This window comes from Athene cunicularia, assembly GCF_003259725.1.
Source record: "Athene cunicularia isolate RWA chromosome 7 unlocalized genomic scaffold, athCun1 chr7_part1, whole genome shotgun sequence".
In the NCBI taxonomy this organism is placed as follows: Eukaryota; Metazoa; Chordata; class Aves; order Strigiformes; family Strigidae; genus Athene; species Athene cunicularia.
Window position 1 is genome coordinate 30,846,789 of NW_020799107.1, and position 23,116 is coordinate 30,869,904.

Sequence of the window (23,116 nt, forward strand, 5' to 3'; positions counted from 1 at the left end):
TAACTTCAAAACCTGTGTAGATAGTATGATTGGGAAAAGTCTGAATCTTTGGTTTATTTAAGGCAATGCAGTGTGGATTCATTTGTGCAGCATTTTCTAGTACATAAATATAAACAAGATTAGGGATTTTTTAATTACGCTTCAAAAATAGACAAATTTCTCATTTAAATGCTATGTTGTTATTAAAATCAGACCTTCACAATATCATTGTCCAGTAGGGAGGGCAGGATTCTTTGTGCCTTAGTTGTTTAATGGGTTTAACTTCAGATGTAAGATAACATGCAGAAATTTCACATGTGCACAAAGCTATGTATGTGTTGGCTTTTTTGGAAAAAGGAACAGCTGCCTCTGCCTAATTCCTGTATCTATCTCTGGTAATTGTACAGTAATTGTGCTTTGAATTCTCTGTTAAATGAATGGTAATCTTAAGATCAGCTGCCACATTTTTATAGAAGCTGCATGGTAGATTTTGAAAGTCTTTGAATCCCTGGGCCACAGAGGTAAAGCACTAACTGAGAAAGGGAGAGTGAAACTTTCATTAAAGACCCTGACTTACAGCTATCAGAGCATCTGTGAGCATGGCTTGGTCTCTTCATCAGCAGAATTGTTCCCTCTGGGAATCCTCCTTTGCTCTCCAAGTCAGGATTTTTAAGGCTGTGTGGGGTTCTTGGTTTTACTTTTTTTTCATCCTTCCTCTCCTTTATCACCTGAGGCAGTTTCCACTAGTCCTTTTCCTGCCTCTCTACTGAAGAAAGTTTCCCAGAAGGGATTAATCTGTTCCAAATATAGGTTCCTAGCAGGTTGTCCCATCTTTTGTTTCAGGATTCATCTGCAAGCTCTCAGTTAATAGATGCTTATTTTTTTCCTTAAAAAAAAAAAAAAAAAAAAAAAAAAAAAAAAAAAAAAAAAAAAATTAATCTGCACCTGCACATAGCTTTATTTTAATTAGGCTGGTGCTATTGAAGAGTGTCCTTGATTGACTGATGGGGCAGAGATGATATAAAAGTCACCACTGCAAAAAGTGGGAGGTACAGCTATGTTTCTATCTCTCTTGTTGCTCACTTCATGCTGGGTAGTGCTCATAGAAACTTGCTGTGCACCACCATAGCTCGGCAGCCCAGCAAAATCTACCCTAGTAAAAGAGCTTTATGGTTCTTAGTCACTTTTTGTTACATCCCACCATGAAAAGTTCGGCAAGCACCAGAGCTGATGTGAAGGTGGAACCACGCTTCAAGAGCATGGGGCAGAGGCTACAGGGAGAAGGAGGAAGAAGCAAGACCTCCCCTTTCCTACAACAGTGTGTTCTCTGTTGATTTAGTTGTCTGAGGCATTGCTCTAACTTGCTGAAATGAATTGTTTCTGAGAACTGTGTGTAGATGGTGGTCCTCAAGATGTAAGCAGTAGCTGGATGCAGTAATTCTCCTTTAGTTATACCAATAATTTTTGTTAATGTAAGAATAATTTGACTAATTTAAGGCATAAACATTTTCCCCTTTCATCCTAACAAAGAAACAATGTAAATTTTTGTCAGTGCTTTTGGTTGCTTGGGAGGGTTGGTGTTTACTCTAATCACAGGAACCCTGAGGTTATGATGCTAATATAAATATGTTTATATTGTGTTTAAATATTTCCTAAGGTAATTGAGGTGGGAAATAGCTGGAAAAGCTCTTGTTGTGGCCAGTCTTTTATTATAAGAGTCTTCAAAGAAAAAAAAAAAAAAAAAAAAAAAAAAAAAAAAAAAAATTAGTGATTCCACATCCAAGGAAGACTTGTATCACCAGTATGCTAGGGTAAGGCAAGAGTCTGTTTCCAGAGACTTTGCTGTACATATCAATCAGTTCTTCCACTTAAGCTGTTGAGGGAGTTGCTGCGCAAAGCTGCTTTGTAAGTTATGGTAAGAGGCCAGTGTTTGCTGGTTTCAGATTTTTCCTCATGAAGCTACTTCTGTAACAGAGATCTGAAATAAGGTGAATCTTATACAAAGCTTTGGTCTCTCAGAGGGAAAACGGGTGAATTTGTAGATTCCCCTTAAATAGGCAGTACAGCTTCTGATGAGGACAATACCAGTCTAGCCTTTTTGTAGTAAAGGTAATTGTTGTTTAGTGCAGAACATCTTTTATGCATTTTTTCCCCTTCCTGATAAGTCTTCTCTAGGGAAGATTATCCTTATAATCCTGCTTCAAACAGAATAGAAGTAACTAAACCCAACATTGATTGTTCTCAGTTTAATGGAATACAGCATAAATAGTACAGAAAATAATGTACCACTGCGATTCCTCTGGGCACGTCTACATGCATAAAGGAGTGTTTCTTCGAAGTAGAGTGTCAGCTCTCTGACTCCAAGCTAGGAGAATTAAGAAATAAGATGTAGCGAAAGCAAACCAACAGCAAAAATGTGTAATTGTAGATATCTTTTATTAGGTCAATATAGTCTCTTCTCAACTCTGTCCCCACTGTTTTGAGCACATTCCCAGCCTCTTCACTTAATTTGATTGTGAAGACAGTTCTTGTAGTTGTGACTGGAGGATTCCTGATTGCTGGTCAGAAATCTTCTGTATTACATCCTGTGTTGATCTTCCCCTGAACTGCTTTTCTGAAAGTACATGGAAGACTTTGGAAGTCTGAAGTGCTTTAATAAATGCTTGCAGAAAATCTAGAGGTACCAGAGAGAATCAGTTTCTGTCTATATCTATTCACGCATTTGGAAACTATATAACAAATGTAACAACTAGACAAATTTTTCACATGTATGTAAAAAGCTGGAGCATATACAAGACTTTATTACTGCCTGTCACTATGCCTTAATGTTTACTTCCCTCTGCCTCCAGCTGCTCCTTGGTCCTGCATCTCACCTGTGTTACCTGTGGTTGCTGGCCTTCTGGTACTGGGATAGATAAACAATTCAACTACTGCTGCTTCCTGCTTTAAATTTTAACACATTGATTGGTTTTGCTTTCTTTTCTTTTAAGTCTAACACAGACATACAGTACAGCAAGTATGACTTTCTCTGTACTGTTTCACATAAACTTGGTCTCGTTTCAGGGAGAGTACAGACAGATAATTAAGTTCCAGCCTTTAGTGCTTAGATAATAAAACTATTTCTGAAGAGAAGTACAGCTTTTCATGTAACTAGAACAAATATTGAGTATGGAGACAAGACACTGAGACAGTCTGGAGATTTCTGAATGATTTGTGACAAGCCTCACTGGGAATTTATAGCACTGACTGATTTTTGTCTGTCAGCTTAGGGAGCGAACTACTTTTAATTGTGGTTAAAATGAGGTAGGTGGATATTGTCCACAACAAGAAATACTCTTTAGATTTGTGAAAGAATTCTGTTGAAATATCTTGTGAAGAGAAGCCCATTTAAGAATTTTCCTTTTACCTTTCCACTGACAGTGTGTCCCCTTTGCATGTTGAGTGTAGATTTTTTTTCATCCCCACCCTCTAATCCAGTTTTCTGCTGTGAATTTGTTTGATACCAATTATTTTGACAGCTGTTCCTGGGGTACTTCTGGCAACAATGATATCAATAATAGCTTTAACAAAGGAACTTTAACCAAAAAAATCACATTCTGTCTTTTACTTAAAAAAAAAAATCCATTTCTTCTATCATGGGCAGAGCAAAGCTTCCTAACTCCATCTACCAGGAGGAGATGGGAGTCTTGATGCCTATTAGAGAAATTGGATTAAGTTGAGTAGATCCTGTTCCCAGAAATATCCTCACTCATTACAAGTCAGTTTAGCGGGTTTGCATATGATTATTTTCAAGTCAGAACCTGAAAAAAAGGATCCGGTGGTTTTCCATGTATGATCCAGGAGGCTTCTGTCATAAAACTCAGCAATGGCTTTGCTTGATGTCTTCTCTCTTATCACTTGTCCTCTGGACTGTGCGAAAGAAAGCAGTGAGAGCACAGCATTGACAATTTTTATGATCTTCTGACTGAAAAGCATATGCCTACATAGATATCCATTTCACAGCAGATAATAAAACAATTTTTCCCTCTGAAAAGGAGCTATTCAGAATACATGTCTAGACAAAGTGGTTGCCACTTTTCAGAAAGAGAATTAATAGAATTTAGGATGAATGGTAGTGGCATAGTGTTACCAATATGAAGGGGAAGAGCATATATTTGAACAGTAAGTGTTTAGATGGGGACAGCAATCCTGAAGGTTAAAGAAGATAAATATGGCATGTTATCCACCACTCTTACATACAAACCCTTGTACTTCCTGCCTATTAGGGTTCTTCCCATCTTTGGTTCTGCAGGGTTTTTTTTCAAGCAGGATATGGCTTTTCTTTCATGTAAAGTCAGTGTTCTGTTTAGCTAGTTTTCTGTTATGTTATTTTATATTGAACTCTTGCTTTTGACAGAACATTAAAACTGCTAAAAGCCTGGGCGCTCTCACAACCTGACCTTGTAATTTTGATATTAATTGCTTTCTAGTGACCTCATACTGTAGAATGCTTAAATATTTTCAGATTCATCTATAATGCAACTTATTGGAGACATTAAGATCTTGCACAACTTGTCTTTCCATCCTTTTTCCTGCCTGTAGTGTAACTCTTTCACTTTGAAAGAGAACAGTTTAGTGCAGGTTCTTCACCTACACTGATTAAAACCGTGTTTGTAACCATGGTGTAAAGTCTCATTTGTTTCTTAATTTCACTTCAAACAATTCTGATGTTTTTCACTTGTTGGTTTTTCCTGAAATCATTGTAATTATTGTGTTACATGGAAATTAAGTAGCTCAGCTTAGGTGTTCTTGATGTTTATTATAATTTGTACTGGTTTTAATAAGGCCATGACTAGTCATGAGAAAAGTGTTTGGGGAATGCAATACAGAGATCATTTTCAGCTATTCTATTTCAGTGTATCTTTCACAGGTTTGAAAGATAGTTATTTCTGTTCTTTAGGATATTCTTGCTGTGTTCATAGGTTACATTTTGTTTGCTATTAGATGTCTGTTGTTGCCTACCACTTCAAATGCATGCCTCCTTGTGGGTGGTGATATTACTTATTTCTCAGAAAAGCAAACCTGAAAGAGAGGGAAGATGGAACATTGTCAATTTTGTACAAATTTGTAAATCCTCATTCAAGGGCAGTTACTTTCTTGAATAAAATGAAATTGTCTTCTGTAATTCAAGTTCCCTAAAATATGGATTATGTATTGTGCTTGTAGATTATTAACTGTGACAAAGAGAAAAATACTGTTGTACTAAGAGGCATTTGAGTTTTCATGGCCTATTCCTCCTCCACACCTGCTGGGCTGCTTATTTCAAACTGTCTTTTCAGACTCTTCTGAAAGATACCTACTTGTTTATAGAAACAGTCTCACTAGGAATCCCAGCAAAATGTTTATTACTTTTTAACTCTGTAATACAGAAATATCATGGAAGTCTAAGGAAAAATATTATTACTGCTAGATAAAGTGAGTAGAGTGAATATATATATGACAAATGCCAATCTCTTCAGTGCTTTTTTTTCTTGAAATTACTAAATTTTGGGGTGCAATGTTCCCTTTCTCCTCCCACCCGCAGTAAATGTATCATGTATTTCCTTTGATTTTTAGGCATTCAAAAGGGATGTTCTTGCTGATTCAAGAAAACATAGTTCTGTCCAGGACTCTACACTGGGGATAAGGACATGGGACGACTCCTGCCGGATTCCAGATGGTTCATTACAACTGACATCTTGGTTGACAACTGTGAAAAGGAACTTTGGATTATTTTATTTTACTTTTGTGGGAGACCACAATCCCCAAACTGTAGGATATATCAGGTATTAAGTCACAAATACTTACTTAAACTTTTCCATAATGTTATTTGGTTGTTAATTGTTTTCTGTGAAGGACTTCAAGCATTCAGATCTTATTCTTCATTTCTTTTAAGAAATGGAAAATTTTTGTTTTCACGTCTTGCACTGTAGCTGAGTAATGACAAGAAGTTGTATTTCATATTTCTTAAGGAAAATCGGGGTGAATCTGTTATAGCTTTAATCATTAGAGTTATCTTTATGTAGGATTTTAAACTACTATAAATTATTATAAATTGTAATTACTGATAATGGTGGTTATTATGCTAATTACCAAAGGTTTATCTATCTTTCTTATTTTATTGTTTTTGAGATAGTGCTTAATTTTATTAAGACTCCTTTCACTACATTTATTGTAGAATCATAGAACAGTTTGAGTTGGAAGGGACCTTAAACACCATCTAGTTCCAAACGCCCCTGCCCTGGGCAGGGCCACCTTCCCCTAGCCCAGGTTGCCCAAAGCCCCATCCAACCTGGCCTTGAACACTGCCAGGGAGGGGGCAGCCACAGCTGCTCTGGGCAACCTGTGCCAGGGCCTCACCACCCTCATGGTGAAGAATCTCTTCCTTAAAGAGATTAGATGTCAGTTTAAAACAGTTACTCCTTGTCGTATCCCTACACCTCTTGATAAAGACTCCCTCCCCATCTTCCCTGTAGCCTCCTTTAAGTACTGGGAGGCTGCTGTTAAGGTCTCCCCAGAGCCTTCTCTTCTCCAGGCTGAACACCCCAACTCTCTCAGCCTGTCCTCACAGGGGGATGCTCCAGCCCCCTCAGTATCTTTGTGGCCTCCTTGGGACCCGCTCCTTCTGTTGGGGGCCCCAGAGCTGAACGCAGTAGATAACTGTGCTTTAATTACACTTAGTAGGTAAGATAGTTCCTGCATTCAGAACTTGTTTAGTTGTTATCTGACAATTAGGAAGCTTAAAAGCTTTAATGAAATTTATGAATGCTTGCACACTTGGTTCATTATTATTCATGTATTTACTTTCAACCATTTAAAAATACAACTATATGTAATTCTCCCTTTTAAATAAGAAAAGCTTCCCTTATTTCTGTTGGAAGCTAGTTTGATTTGGAGTATGAATGCTCAGGTGTTTGTTTTAAAATACAGGAGGGATAATCTGCAGGCATCTTATACTGTAGCTTAGTTCTCATTTCTATAGATGTCTGTAATTATAAGCCTCTTGATAGAAGCGTTTAAAAAGAAAATGATCACTCTCTCTTCCTCTGATACAAGGTAGGAAAAAATGTCATAACAGGAGGGGGAGTCCTTTTTGCAGCAGTCATGTTTATTTTTGGTAGCTGTTTTGGTATGTAATCTTTAAAAATTAATGTTACTCAGTGATCTACTTTTTCTTTATCCTAAAGGTTCCATATTTCTTGTAGAATTTTAAAATAACCTTTTCTAATGAGGATGTCTGATATTCTTACTGTAAAAGATGAAACTGATGCAATGAAGGGTTCAGAAGCTGAATTTAAAGATACAGACCCAGTTGAAAACCTTATAAAATCAGGAAGTCAGGAGCAGATTCATGTGGAAAAGGATGAAAATTGTCCTGATAGCAAAAACAATATGCCGGTAAGAAGCTTTTAATTTTATTTTTCACTAGTATATCATGTTAAATGTCTGTGTCTTGTTCTTCTCCCCTTCACATGATCCTTTTATGTGTTTCTTTGGTGCAAGTCAGGAAAACTTGGCTAGTGTTAGGGAAGCAAGTAGCATGATTATTGCTTGCTCTCTCCTCCTTTGCCTCACTTCTGTTTATATTCATGTAACTACTAGAGTTGGTAATTTAACTGTTTGAAGTAGATAAGCAGTTTTTTCATGGGGACCAGACAGTTTGTCCATATTTGTGCTTTTCTGAGTGCACGTGTGAAGTTGTGTCTTTTCATTGTAGCAGAACAAGGAAAAACTTGGCACTCACCTGTCTTATGCTGTTGCTGAATCCTGAATGAGTTTCAGAGACTGGGCTGTGTTAAGAAGATGCTATGTAGTAATAGTGTGGTTTGATCAAAACACTAAAATGTTGAGCGCTGCTTGTATGAACAACACTACAGCACAGCTCAGCATGTCTGCCCTGGGTAGGGGTGACCAATCTAGGCTTGTGATCTGTGTGCAGCTTACAGGTGGCTCAGGTGTAACTTTTACAGCAGAACTGTAGAGCATAAGGTTCCAGTAATCAGATGTAGATAATCCAAATCCCCAGGTGTCAGAGGAATCAAGTCAGAAGAGCTCCTGAGGCCAGTAGGTCTGGATCCTGCTCTAGTCATCAGCAGAGGGTCCAGCCTCTTTCTCCCTACATCAGTGTTGGAGTAAGCTATCATCCCATCTTGGCTGCTAGCTGGTATTCCCTGTACCTTCTCTTTTCTTCCGTTCTTCACTGCTTGGCAATTTTGGTATGCGATTTATTAGGTAGGAAAGCTTGGGCAGTCCTCATGTGTATGCTGAAGAGCTGATGCCTATGAATGAAGTCTTTGCAAGGTGGGAGGGTACCTATGAAGAAATTGTGACATCAAATTTCAAGTGAGAAGGAGGTGGGCAAAATAGTATGAAAATGTCTTGTCTTAAAGGAGAACACACCAATAAGGATGAGTTAAGAATTTATGGAAGTGGATTTAATACCTCTGAGATTTAGTTGTGCACTTACTGTTTGTGCTCCAGAGTCCTGAACAGTAGGTCTCTTTCACATGGGACAAGCTAGATAGCTCCTAGCTGAGGCTGCTCACTTGGCCACTGAAGACTGGAAGTGTCTTACATGAGGTGAGGAGTTAAGGAAAGCACCCGGAATTTTCTGGCACAGCCTAGAAAACGGCAAATTTCTGAGAGAAAACACAGAAGCTTGTGTTTGACAAAAGCTAGTTTTCTGTAGGACTTTTGTGTCTTTGGATTAATAATAAACAATTTTCTGATAAAAATCCTGACTGGGGTATGGGGTATGTCGATATTCTCTTGGGGGCTGCAAAAAAAAAGGACAGCAGCTTATTAGATTCTTGTTATTGAGAATTGAGTAAAAGGTTCTTTAGGGAGTAGTTTTGTTCAAGACTAACAATTCAGTATTCCACTGAGTGAACTAAGCTCTATCTGCTATGTTAAATTGTTCCCAAATAAATCTTGTACACCACTGTAATAACAATACAGTCTTACACTTTAATATCTGCTGGCTTTATGAAGGCTGGCATCAGTGTAAATAGGTAATTTTATGGAAAAAATAAATCTTTAAAATAAAATACTTCTCCTGTAACATGAGAAATAACTGCTACTGAAGAGCTGGTAGATGTAACAGCTGAGCTGGTATTTTCTTTAATCAATTAATATCGTAGTAGTGAGCCTTAAAAATTAATTTACAGTTTGTTTATTTTATTACAGTTCAGTAACTTGGAAAAATTTTGTTCACATTTTCTCATTCAACAAATCTCATTCAGCAAATATTAGTGTCGAAATGTCTATGAGACTCAAGTGGCAAATCTGCTTTCCTGCAAACAAATGTTGCTCTATAGTCAGACCTAGTCTAGAGAAATGAATCTTTTGGTGCTGTCAGTGGCTGTAGGGGTTTTGGTGAGGGGGTTGGTTGCTTGGTTTTCTTCTTGTAGAGGAGTAATAGCTGGTGGCTGAAATAATTATGAACTGAACAACTGTGTAATGAAAGCTGTTTGATGGAGACAGCTTTACTGTCATCTTCATTTAGTGCGGATGTGAGTGCTGTGTCCAGGAGTCTCCCTCAGAATCACAACATTGCTGTTACACAAGTAGTGTGATTAAAAACTTGAGTTTGTAGGCTGAGGATCTTGATTTTCAGAGTGGTAGCAAGACAGTCAATTACAAACGGGAACCTTGCTAACTAACAGAAGCCCTTTGCAACAATTGAAGTCAACAAAAATTAATATCACTTGTATTATGGTAGCTGTTAGTGCAAATATATATGATACATATTTGAGGCTTTTTCATTGAAAGCATGTTTTATGCTAAAATACAAAAAAAATTTGGCCTGTCCATAGTAAACAAAACTTCTGGGAACAGTAGAGTCATCAGCAAGTTTTTAACTAGTGGATGATTAAATAGTTTGATTAGTGAAATTTCACTGGATGTACTACTTTTCATTAAGTTCAGGTTAAATGTTACCATAGTGGTAGGGAAAGGAGCAAAGGATTTGCTGAGAAATGTTAGAGAAAATGATCAGAAGCTTATCTGAATTTGTTTACTAATTGAGTATAGCAGAAGATGGGTTGGGGGGTGGGAGTTTCATGGGGTTGAGTTTTGGCTTTCCTAGCTAGTTAATTGCTTAATAGGTTTTATACTTATTTGGCAAACTACAATAATATTCCCGAGTACAGTTATCACTCTATTTCTAACTTCTTCACAGCCAAGTAAGAAACAGGTGATGAAATTTCCTTTGTCTAAACCTATCATGGTTTGAGTTCAGGTACTTTTTGGGATCTTCACAGTTCCAGAAACTGGTGTTTATATTTTGAAAAGTAACTCTGGCTCTAAATTCCAGATGATTTTGAGGTGTTATGCATCAGTAACCTATTTATGTACACTGTTGGAGATACAATGTGAATGAGAAAAATATCTTGCTAGAGTACATGGCTAGCATTCCCAAATTCTTTAAGCAGTGCAAGAGTAGTATAATTGATATAGAGATTATTAGGGAAGACCTTTTGAGTTGTCATACTTTGAAGTGACCATCAAGTAACATTTAAATGGGACTGGAAATAAGAGGCGCTCATACGAAAAGTACTTTAACAGAAGTCATGTGCAGAATGTCATCACTAATTTTTGTGATCCAAAAGGGTTAGCTTCGCTAGTCACTGTTGTCTCCCATCTATTAATCTCATCCAGGTCAGGTGACAACATATTAATTCTGAATTAGCTAGACTACAGGGTCTGAAGCTTGTGGGTGGTGGGACAGGCCACGCTTTATCCACTTTAAGGACTGGTGTTACAAAGTTAATGTGTCAGCCAGTGTTGACAAAAAATTAAATAAAAAAAAAAAAAAAAAAAAAAGAAACCACAAAACAAAAAAACCCCAAACCAACAAAACAAAATATATTTTATATCTCCATAACAATTCACATAGCTTTATGTATAATCCAGAAAAGGAGGTTTGTTCTCATTCTATAATCCATGCGTTCTGGGGATTGGGGAAAGAAGAATATTAGTCTTAAATACTGTCATCTCTGCACTAAAAAATAATCGTTAATAAGTAGGTACAAGATCCTTGATGGGGTGATGATTGCCAAGACAGTAAAAGACTGAGAGAAAGAAAGCTACATCACTCACTATGTATCAGGAAAAGCATTTGCAAGCTGTGGAGAGTAAAACTAAAATACCACCAACAAAAAAAGCCCCATGGAAGGATGGAGGCTGGTGCATGAGTACAGGAGTTGTATGCATTCACCATGTGATATGGTCAAAGCAAATGTTGTAGTAACCAAGTATAATTCTGGTTTGGATTTATGCTAATTAAGCAGATGTCCTTTAGAGGAATTACTTTTTTTTCTTAACAACTAGACATCTCCCTTTCTACAAGTTTTTTCCTTCCATACTAGCACAAACCTTTCTTTTCTATCTCTGTTCTACAGCTTGAGTTCTTTGAAGCCTTTCCTTGCCTCTCCTCCCCAGCTGTTTTGGTCTTTTCAGGATTTACCTGTCTTTGTCTCCAAAACAGATGATTTCATACTTCTTTAATAGATAAAAGATCGGGCAGATTCTGTTTAGTTGCTTTTAAACTGTTGAAAATGCCTTTGTGTCCAATGGTGAAACTATTTTTCCATCAGTCATCCTCTACTGTGTCATGGAAAATTGCTGTCAGTACTCACTAATACAGGACAGCAAGTAACCATAGACCATGCTGTTCTTTGCTTCAGTATTACAAAGCTATCTGTGGTTCTTAGGATGGTAGGTAGCTCTTAACTGGATTTAAAATTGAGACCTAATTTAGAAGAAACATGAAAAACTGAATGCCCTTAGAACACTTTTTGTTCAGGTCTGTCATGTCATGCCTGTCCTCTGAAATGTTCAAACTACTTCAGAAATAGATATAATACTTTCTCGCAAAACCTTTCACGCTTCTAAATTTGCCGTCTTGTGCCTGACCTGTTTTTATCCAACTTGTTTAGACAGCATAGTGATGATAGAGGAAGGCATGTAACACCTCCGGATCTTTGTATTTAATATATGTAATCTGTGGAGCTAATGAGGAAAAAATAGGCAAATACTCCTACTGAAAGCCTGGATATATATGATTATATGTGCTTGGTAAAATCTACCTTAATTCCTTTTTATTTTATGATTGGAAATGAAGCATAGTAGTTGATCTTAAAATTGTTGGGGTTTTTTTAAAGACAAAAACCTAATTGTTATTTTCAATATGCAATTGTTTGGAGTACTTGCCTGAAACACTGTCTTGAAATCATGCCCATAATGACTTTAAACGAGGCATAAATTTGTTTTTAATCTTGCTTTCATTAACACAGTGTTTTCTCCAGTCAGTAGAAGTCTGAGAGCTGCAAATACAAAGAAATTGCTTAATTTGCACTCACTAAATATTACATATTCTAAAGTAGCTATAAATTCTTTTTCACAAATGGGGAACATAAAGATGCTCTGTGGGAGCGAAACCTGGTAAATGCAAAGAAATTGGGACAGAACTAAAATTTGCAGACCTGAAAAGAGAGAAAATGTGTGTTAACAGCTACAAGATACATTGATTGCCTGCTGTCCTGGAATTGCAGTGAGAGTGTAGTTACCCTCAGTTGGTGTGGTTTTGCCCAAGAAAGAAACTGTGCCCAATAATCCTCAAGTTTTGGGAGTGCAGTTACTCTCGATATTACGGGATTCTGAGTTTTGTAATTCCGGGTGCACACCTCACATCATAAGCCTTTTCTCACATCACCTGTCTCTGCAGTCCAGACTTCCCAGATTTATTCCAATGGTTCTTGTCAAGTGTGTGGTGCTTATTCCTCACAATTACAGCTGGATGTGGGGGCTTGTATTTCAGGTTTTAACATCCTTAAAGTTGTGGTGGAAAGCAAGGAATCCATGCCTATCAAAGGATTGGTTTACAAGGCAGTTGTTTCTAGATAACAATCCTTAATATGATGGGTGAAACATGTATAACTTTGAGGTCTGAGTCATTCAGTCAAGGGAGAATCTCCCTTCTGTAGTGGCTCCCCAGTTCTCCCCAGTGTTACTGGTGTTGGGTTGGACCCTAAAAATTGTCAGGTGCTCATGAAATGGAGCACCATGGTATTCAAGTACCTTAGTTGACTACCCTGAATATCCTATATTGCTTTGATTAACTTATTCCCCGTAGGTTGCAAACACCCATCTTTAGAAGAATCTTTAAGTGTCAGTTGAGTTGGCTTTCCAGCCTGGAACCAGAACTGTAATTCTGCAATCAAACTGGAAGATGAGATACAACACACATAAAACATTCAAAGGAATCAAACTTGTTCTATTGTAATTGAAATATAAAATCCACACTGATTTTAAGCATTCTTATAAAGAACTCAGATTTGATACTAGATCATTTCAATTTCAGTATCTCAAATTTTGAAACATTTGCTTCACTTTTGACATGAACAAACGTACTTAAGTTGTGGTTGCAATGGATTTGTGAGACTTTTCTTAGGTAAGGTGAGGAGGAGATACGTGCTTTGTACAGATCTTAATCAAAACTAACTGTGATATGGTTCCTGCTTCCCAGCAACCATCTCTTCTCTTTTTTTTTTTTTAAATCACTCTTAAGAATAACTGAAATATGTATGTCTTAACGAATTAGTGAGCAGTAACTTGTCTGTAAAGGTTTGGTTAACAGTATTAAAAATTCCATTTGGCTAGTTTAAAATGTCCTGTATAACTAAGTTGATTTTTTTTTTTTTCCTACCCCCTCTTCTTACTCCCCTACATGATGAATCTGGGGTGTTTGATTCCCTGTACTCTTTTCAGTTATATACTGTCTTGAAAGCTTCCAAAATTTTGCAAAAGATAAACAGTTGCCAAAGTGTAGATTCTTTTGCCTGTTGCTTTGACAGGAAACTGAGGACCCCATTGGCAATGCTGATTGATTTTTAAGTTCACGCTACTTGATTTGAACCCCCCTAAGATAATTGATGCTGGAGTAATTGATAAAAGGCTGGGAAATCATCCAGTTCCTGAAAGTTTAGAAGCTTGGTATTACAGAAACTTTGCCAGGGATATGCAGAGTGCCAGCTTTCAATATGCGATATATGCTTTCAGTATAGCTGATTGAAAGAAAAAAATACTTTGCAGGTAACAGCAAAATTCTAAGTCTCTGTATTGTTCCAGTTATGAGAACATTTTAACTGTCTTTGCTGCTCAAAATCTCAACAAGTTTCCTTTAAAAAACTGATGATGAGTTCAGTTAGTTTTTAGTGTTGCTATTTAAAATCCTGTTATATAGTGAAATGAGCTCCCCTTCTGCTGCTCCTTCAGCTAAGCTGGTGCAACATCCAAAAAAGACATTTGGGACTTGGGGAAAATGAGAGGAAGAGATTCTTCTGCCTTTACATGGTAGAACCATTTACTGTAGCTTAGTGTTCTTTTTAGCAACACGTATGTCCTGCTAAGAAATTAAGGCACTTGATAGACCTCTGCTCCTATGAGCCTAGGGCGAGGAATGCTCCCTTCATGCAGTTTTCAAATGGAGTTTTTATTTAGTTTCTTTCTGAAAGGATACCCCTTTCATAAAGGGGGAAATACTGTCTGTTAAACAATATTTGAAATGATATCACCGATATTCTTTTTCCTTACAAATATTAGGCCTGTGCTCAGTAAAAACAGTTATGTTAAAGGCTTGTCTATTCATCAGTTTTAGTTGTAGAGTGAAACCAATACTTTTATGTTATACCACTGTAAGTGCTTCTGTTCCTGTGTAACTGTTACAGAGGGTTGAGTCAGTTTTAACCATGCAGTTAAGAAATTGTTACATACTTTTGTTGATTCAAATGTACCTTTCAGTCATGCATACTGTAGTAAAATTCTGTTAATGCTTTTTTTGTTTTGTTTTGAAAAAAGAAACAATAGTAATAGAAGAAGGGATCAGGGAGGGGTAAAGAGCCTGTTAATGCATAGTAAATTACTGAGTTAAAGAAAAAGAAACTGGGGAAAAAAATAGCCCATTTTCAAGTCCTCTTTCGTAGGCCCTAAGATGAAAAAAAACCCCATGTGTGTTAACCTGCTTATGATAGGGCCTTATCCGTTCCCCTTACAGAGGCAATGCTGTGAGGTGTTTTTTCCCCCTTTTTGAGGTTTGTTTTTTAAATATCTTTTTTTTTTTCCAGGTAGGTTTCAGGAATAGAAAGAAAATTTATAAAACTCATTTCATGTTGCCAAGGAAATTAGGGCATGGCAATTTAAAATGCAGGAGCTGGCTGAGAGAGTAGACTGCTTGGATTTTACTGAACAAGAGTAATGCTTGCTTCCTGTTAAATTCCTGTAATAGCTATTGTTGATACATGAAGAAAAGAAATCAAGAACAAGCATATATTGGGAGAGCATATAATCCTTCAGCCAAAAGCACCTGCTGTTCCTTTCACAGATTTGACCATCATGTCAGTAATAACTGTTAAAGCTTTCTGTTATACAGACTTTTGCATTAATAAAATTGTACTGTTAAGTTTAATATAAACCTTTTCTGTTGTGCCTATCATTTAGCGGCCAGTGCAGTCTTTTGGACAGACAGCAAAAAGGTCGAAGGTACAGTAGACTTGTGTGCTGGCATGCTAAGGAAGCCCTTCATGCTTGATGAAGCTTTGTTACTTTGTGAAAAGTGCCTTTAGTTTTATTTTTTGGCATTGAAGCTTTGTTTTATTCTGTTGGATTTTTGTCTTGCCTAGTTGTCTGCTTTTGTGGTTTGCCTTTATATTTTTGGTGGCTTTTTATTGTTATGGAGAGAAACACTTTCCCAAAGATTTTATTTACTTCTCATTAGATGTGCTCTATTGTGCTGACAGTGCCTTCAAAAGCTGCAATTGCTTGGGTATTTTCATCATAAAGAAAATTATTTGCTCTACTGAAAATATTAAAAATGCAGTTTTCAACCATTTTGTTTTACATAAAATGAATGGAAAAATAACGGCTTATGGTATATTTATATATTTTTTTTATAAGCCAGAGTTTTTAATTTTACATACTTTCCTTTAGTCAAACACAAAGTTAAAGTTAGTTCGGAGCCTTGCTGTATGTGAAGAATATCCACCACCTCCCACAGCTGAAATATCACGGGACCTCCAGGTAAAAATCACATTACTGAAGTTTCTGAAACAATTTGAAGTAACTTACTGTTCAAAAGAAAATCTTCTGGGTACTCTCTAACTATGCAGACACCATATAATTTTATTTTTTTTTTTTAAATACGGCTTTAATAAAGGTGGTAATATCAGTTGAAGAATTTGCTGCTTTGTTTTTCTGAACTATAATGGTTGATGTCTGGGGAACAGGAAGAGAGGTTCTGTTAGTTCTTTTCACTTTCAAGTGTTCCAGTGCACTTGAGGCAGTCTTAAACTGCTGAAGTGCTGTCAGCCATCAGTAAGACAGAAAAATGATGATTAATATGCAGTATAATTTATCAGCTTTTTATATTTAGAAAGTTTAAACAGTTGTAAGTTCTGGTGTTTTAACTGAATTCCTGCATATTAGTTATACTTGCTGGTAGTTCTATTGACACATGGCCAAGGTATGTCTGAAGACTAATCTATTAAGATGATACAACACACTTAAAGAAGTTCCTAAATGCTGAACAAAATATGTAAAAAAACTTCAGAGAATTTAAACCAAAATTTAGCCTTCCTGATTTGACCTTCATACAAGTCTGTGTTTTTAGAGCAAAATACTGTTACTGGGTTTAGCGCTGTGTATGAATGAGGGGCATCAAAATGCTTCTCTTTTTTCACTCTTGACAAAACTGAAATTATCCTTAGTGGCTTACTCATAAAGCATGTTGACTTATTTTGCTGTTATTTGAAAAACTTCTGAACTGTCTTTTTGTGAAAAGTCTCCCTTTTAATAACAAGCAGAAGGAAACAGTCGAACAACAGGGTTGGGGGTTTGCTGGAGGAGTGGTAATTCAGTTTTGGGGAAGGAGTTTGAACTCATGTAGGATTTTGTCAAGCTAATTAAAATTTCCTAAGGTTGAACCACAAAGTATCTAGTTTGTGGGTTTTTTTCTTGCAAAAGCTGAGAAAAGTATTTTCTGTAGTCTCTAACGTACCAGTATTTGAAGAGTTGGCTGGAGAACTTTTGAAACTGGGCCTGCTAACTTGATTAAAATCTGAGAGGTATGGGCTCCAGACTAAAAGACAGCAGAAAAGCTAATGCTATTTACATGATTTAAAACCCTATTGTAATGCTTTGTATTGGGTTAACAGAATTGACTGAGAGATCTAGTTCATGCTTAGTTGTTTACTCTGAAGTTCTGGTTTAACATTTTCAGTCACCGTATCTAATTACAGGACAAGAGAAGCCTAATTTGATGAGCTGTTCATCCAGAGTATATTTCAAACATAAGAGAAGTTAGGATTTTTAAATCCTCCAGCACTATACAACACCATGTCAGACGCTTATAATAAGCACTCTCTACAGATGGCATTTGTTACTGTGTTCTCTGAGAATCTATCCTTCTATGTACTGCAAGGGTCGTCTTGAAATGAATTATTGCAGTAGTAGAAGAGATGTAAAGGCCAGTTCTACAGCATGAATTGAATTGTACAATAATGTAAGTTTGTATGAAGGGAATACCATAAAGCAGGTTTTATATTAAGAAACAATATTAGATCTACCTGTGAATTTTCTTTAGAAACAGTAATCTAGAAAAAATGGCTTATGAGTCCCAATAACTATGCAAGTGATTGAGAGAACAAATTTAATTTTTCCCTGCGGAGTAGAGAAATGGATGTTGAAGAGAAGAGTTAGAAGTAGGAATTTGTTGCAAGTTCTGATGCTGAAGTGCATGTCCTCTGGGGCGCAGGTCTTCCATGATCCTCTGTAACACCTCCTACAGGCAATTTCTTCACCCATTTTGCTTTCTTCCCAAAGAATCTTTGGGAATGGCATGGAAGAGTTCCTCTATAAGAACCAATTGGATGCTGGATGCCTTAGGCCCCCACACTTTGAAGCAAGTTGTGCATGCATTAATTGTGCTTGGGATGTGTGAGAGGTCCAGTGGCTCGGTGAAGTGAGAGGCTGTCTCCCACAGCCCTGTGATTTCTTCCCCTCGCTGGAAAAGTCACTGCTCTGTTGTATATATGATTGCAACTGAAAAATGGCTTCCAGTTTTGTGTTCTTACTTAAAATGGATTTTAAGAGTTAAGAATAAAATTCAGGATAAAGTTGCTGATAATACTTGAAGAATCCCAATTTTTGATGGCTAGAATGTGTTACGCTTGATAAGATGAAAAATAGACTTACTCAGCTAGGAACTGGTGTGAGTTTTGGGAGAAACTCTGTAGTCTTACCTGTGACTGTTTAACAGTCACACCTGCCACACTAGTGCGTACAGCAGCTCCTAGCAAGGTAAAACTCCTAGGTGCATGCAGGTGTACGAGTCACTTAGCAGGTCACCGCCCACTGCTTCTCTTCAGAAGGCTATAGTGGAAGAGGTTGACAGACCAGAAAAATTGTCCTGAGCAGCTCAATTTATTTTCTGATCTACGTGTTTATTTTTTCTTGAGCTTTCGCTCAGTTGAAAAAAGATACTGTTTGTTACTGAGAAATCTAGGTAAGAGCTCAAAAATTTTTAAGCCTTAACTGTTAAAAAGCACTGGCAGCCCTTTACTAAAAGGTTCTATGAAAGTACAAGCTTATCAATTTATTGCAGGAGGAAGAACATAACTGATTTATTTGATCTTTTATCTTTGTAAATACGCTACCTTTTTATTCTTTTGCTGTCTTTTGTCTAAATGTTAGGTACTGGGATTGTTCTGATTCTGTATGCTCTAATATAAAGTATGAACACTAGCAAAGGGTGATCCAGTTCAGCTCTTCTTAAGGAAAAATCTTCATATGAATGACAGTTATTGTTATGAGTAACAAGTAAATAAACCTCCAAAAGACTGAACTTTATCTTCTTTGACAAAATAAAACAATCCAAAGAAGAGTGGGTGAGGGAAGAAGACGAGGATCTATAATGTCGGTTTATACTGATATGTAAATTCAGATGGTTATTGGTTTTAGAGATTGCTGGTAAAAAGCCCAAGACACTAGGACACAGGGCCTTTAAGTAATATTCTGTAATGTTTCCTGACTCAGCTTTTTCTCAAAGGTTTCAGGTTCAGGGGCTTTTGCTTTTTGTTTAGCTTGCTCTTGTTTGATCTGGATTTGTTGACAATTTCTTTTGCTACAATGAGAGGACTTCAGGTAGGTGGTCTGAGTTACAGTGAGAAGTCTATTAAATCAGTATGGCAGAAGAGACTCTCTATAAACAGGGTGGGATTAAAAGAATTTTAGGGAGTAGGAATTGAACGGTTTTTCAGCAGCTTTCTAGACAAGTTGGTCATATTTAATTAGATGCTACAGTTTTTGTAGCACAAAATAGCAAGAAAGTGCTCTTTGGTACGCAGTTCTGTTGTATCACACTTTGAAGTAGAATTGGTGGTAGTAGAACAACTGGCTGTTCAGATGGCTATTCCTTTTTTAGCTCTCATGGGAAAAGAAATATGAAAATGATTACTGCTGAAATCCTTTGACTAAACTATTGCTGTATGCTTTTACTTTGGATGAGTTTAGAATATGTAGTCAATCAATTTTCTAGTGAAGGAAGATCAGACTAGGAAAATTCCCTTTATTGATAGTTTTGTAGAGTATTATTGTAAAACGGAGAATAACATATTGGTGGATCCAAGACAAAAATAATTTCTTAAGACATGTTTCTTCTTCAAATAACTTATGAGCTACTAGGTGAACAGTAGGTGTAATGCACTTTGTAGTGACAAATAAATCGCTCATTCGAATTATATTCAGGTTTATGAGGTGAGGAATGCAAATACTTGGTTTGGACTCTAATGTTTGTAGCCAAGTGAATTCTCAAGACTAGGAAAGAATTATACAAAAGGGTTCATTACTAGTGGTTTGTAATGGTTTTTGTTAGACTTGCTTACAGATGATCTCATAAAAGCTGAGAAGTCTTCACATTTGTAATGCTGTTTTGCAGGGTGTTCATGAAGTAATAAGTTTAATTAGAATATTTAATGTGGGGGGAAAATAATAATGAAAGGGAGAGTTGATAAAACTATCAGCAAAATTTTTTTCTTATTCGAAAAAGCTGTTACTCCAAAAAAGCATATTGAATCTAGTATAGAATCTCATTAGTACAGGGTTCCATTGCCCAGCTCTGAAGAGACCAAGGTCGAGAGAACAATTGTTTGTGCCAGGGCAGGGAAGAGCATTACTGCAGGTTGTGCAAGGATGTGTTTGCATGTGAAACAGTCTTTAGCCTTGGAGAATCCTGACTATTTTTAACTCTGGCCAGCTTGTATGAGTGAGATCCAGTCTGGGGAATGACTTGGGAGGAGAAGCTTAGAGCAGGTGCCAGAATATGGGTAAGAATGGGTTTGAAGGAAGCATGAAGACTCTCATGGGAAAGGATTAGGTGCAGGACACAAGTCTGATAGGCAAGACTGATGGATCAGGGGCAGGTTATTTGTGCTGGGAAAGATCAGATGTTCTTGGGTGGGTTGGGTGACAACATCAACTTACAAAATTGACATTAGAGGGAGTTTGAGATAAAAGGTAATGGGGGAGTCTCGTGCTTACAGGACTTTGCCACTCATCGTCTTGGACTTATTCAGACACATGGTGTTTCAGTTTCCCCCTACCTCCTCTGTTTTTGCTGTCTGAAATATGTTAGTTCTTCACTGACAATCTTGTTAAATAATAGAAGCATGAAAAACAAATTACAATTTTCCACTATTTAAAGGAGCGTTATGTCACTAATTTCAAAGGGAATCTCTCTTTTGCTGTAGTTGGGAAACATGTTTTAGATAGATTTGTATAAGAACCTGGATTTTGAGATGATTACACACAAAGTTACTCTGTCAGAATATATGGGAAGTTAAGAATCTAAGCCCGTATGACAGTAAGGCTTGCGAATTTTGCCTTGATATATAGTACTGTAAATAATATTTTCTTTTTGTGGGTCTGGGAATGCTGGTCTGTGAGATGAAACAAATGTTTAAATTTTTTTCCTTCTTGGTATAAACCAAATTGAAACAAGCTTTTATAGTCAAGAAAAGCATTGTGGATGATGCATTACTTAAATTTAGCAGCTGTATAAAATTTATATATCTGTAAAACTGGAATACTTTCATATGTGTTCAAGATAATTTGAATTCACTTTGAAATAGCGTTCAGGGCCTGAAAGTGTGTGTAAATTCTAAACTGTGTATGGTTCTATGTCCTCTCTGTAGTTTTTGATTTACTGAAAAACAATTTCATTTTGTGGCCACATAGTACATGTGGGATCAGAAACAATAGAAAGGCAATTATATTCCTTGTTATTTCTTCATTTTGCAGGTAATGTATTACAAAACAGTTTTCCTGCAGGTATTATTTGAAATAATTTCTGTGATGACTAATTTTTACTTTTGACAGGAGAAAATTCAGATCCAGTTGTCACAGTCTTTTGAAAAAGAAGAAAAGCCTGCGAAAGATGAAACAGAAAAGGAAAAATCCAGTGAAAAATTGTCCAGAAAAATGTTATCAAGAGGTTTGCTATCTGTCATCGTGTGTTTAAATGTACTGTGTAGATAGGGAATGTTAGAGAAAATACAGTTTGCTTCCAGGTCATCATTGCATAAACATTGGGGGTTTTAGCAAATGAAGCAAATAGATCAGGCATCCCTGAGCTGGAGAAAGAATGGCTCCCCAGAAGATACAGTGCTTTCATGGCTTCATCAAACACATGTACTCCAGCAAATACTCTTCTTGCCAGTCTAGCTATGCAGACCAGCATAAAAACAATTGGGTTTCCTCAGTTTTTTGGTAAACTGACTTTACTAGTCAATAGATTATCTTATTCCTAGACTTTGTTGTCACAAGATTTGTGAAACTTTAGTGAAAATGACAGCTTTAGTGAAAATGACAATGACAGTTTTCTGCCTTGGTATTTTTTTCTGTTCTTCCTTAACAGAAGTCAAATATTCTTGGTTTATGTTACTTTTGATAGTATCTAGAATTTTTTTTTATAAAGTTTTGGAGCAAGAGTGGAACCACATAAATAAAAATCACAAGTATAGTGTGTTCAGTATTCCTGCGTTCTGGATTGAAGGACTATCTGCTAAGAATCTTTGATTTTTAACCTGAAAAAGAACTTCAAAATTAACGACATAAACCTGTCTCTGTCCATGTAACATAATGCCTCTTGAAGCTAGAAGACTTTATGCTTTTAAATTGGAAAATCATTGTACAGCTCTTGCTTTAAGTAAAGGATCCAGAATGTTTATCTAAGTATTAGACCAACCATTGTGTAGGAAATATCTAGAATTCTTTTTGAGAAAGGTAGCACTTGTCCATCTTGTGTCCCTCAATTCCATAAGACCTTCCTCATGTGGCATTTCAGTGCATCTTGTCCCAGCTGGCTTTTTATTTGTGAAATAAAAAGTACTGGGGTGGAGAACTTAACTGCATTTATAAATCTCAGTCTTTGAAATGGTGCCTTAAAGTAGGGTGTTCTTTCAGAGCTAACTTCCTCAACCTTTAAAGTACATGCCCACCTTCCAAAATCAAGGAGAGGAAAACAAAACAACCTCCCAAAACAAAAAAACCCTTAGAACCTCCAACTGCACCCTACCCTCATCCCCCTGTAAGAAAAATTTTAAAAATACATATACCCAAGATGGCTAGGTAATGATGAGGAGTTGAGAACAAAGTAACAAAATACTTAAGGTAGAGGTAGCTGTTCTGACTTCACCTGTTATCTCCTCTGGAGGTTAATGACTTGCCAATTTAGGATGTGCCAAAATAGAAAATGGAGTTTAAGCTTCAGTCTTCTAGTAATTATTACTCACAAATTAAGAAAATAAAGATTGAATAATTATTTACTTTAAAGTTACTTTACCAGGCATACGCAGGATTCCCCTCCTCAGAATCAAGTGATTCCAAACCATAAATGCTCAGACTTGCTTGGTTTCACTGATAATATATGGCTCTGCAGATAAAGGAGCCCACGATCATCCTTCTTTAGGGAAATAGAGATTCCCTGTCCTCAGGTGGACTTGGATTTTCTCCAGGAAAAATTTAGATCTCATTTTTGAAAATTGGACACTTTAGTCACCCAGTTTGT

At 36.8% G+C, this 23,116-nt stretch overlaps 1 protein-coding gene across 11 annotated transcripts in view; it reads left to right on the forward strand.

The window, feature by feature from the left end:
- The window catches only part of R3HDM1 (R3H domain containing 1), an 86,598-nt gene that overhangs the window by 26,775 nt on the left and 36,707 nt on the right, over positions 1 to 23,116 (forward strand). For 8 of the 11 annotated variants that reach the window (XM_026853143.1, XM_026853149.1, XM_026853147.1 and 5 more), the window contains exons 2-6: positions 5,575 to 5,783; positions 7,185 to 7,395; positions 15,496 to 15,537; positions 15,985 to 16,074; positions 21,427 to 21,541. In XM_026853143.1, coding sequence (XP_026708944.1) covers positions 7,225 to 7,395; positions 15,496 to 15,537; positions 15,985 to 16,074; positions 21,427 to 21,541 — 418 coding nt within the window. In that variant the 5' untranslated portion in view covers positions 5,575 to 5,783; positions 7,185 to 7,224. The remainder of the gene's footprint in view (positions 1 to 5,574; positions 5,784 to 7,184; positions 7,396 to 15,495; positions 15,538 to 15,984; positions 16,075 to 21,426; positions 21,542 to 23,116) is intronic. The other 3 variants (XM_026853148.1, XM_026853153.1, XM_026853144.1) reach the window with 2 other exon arrangements.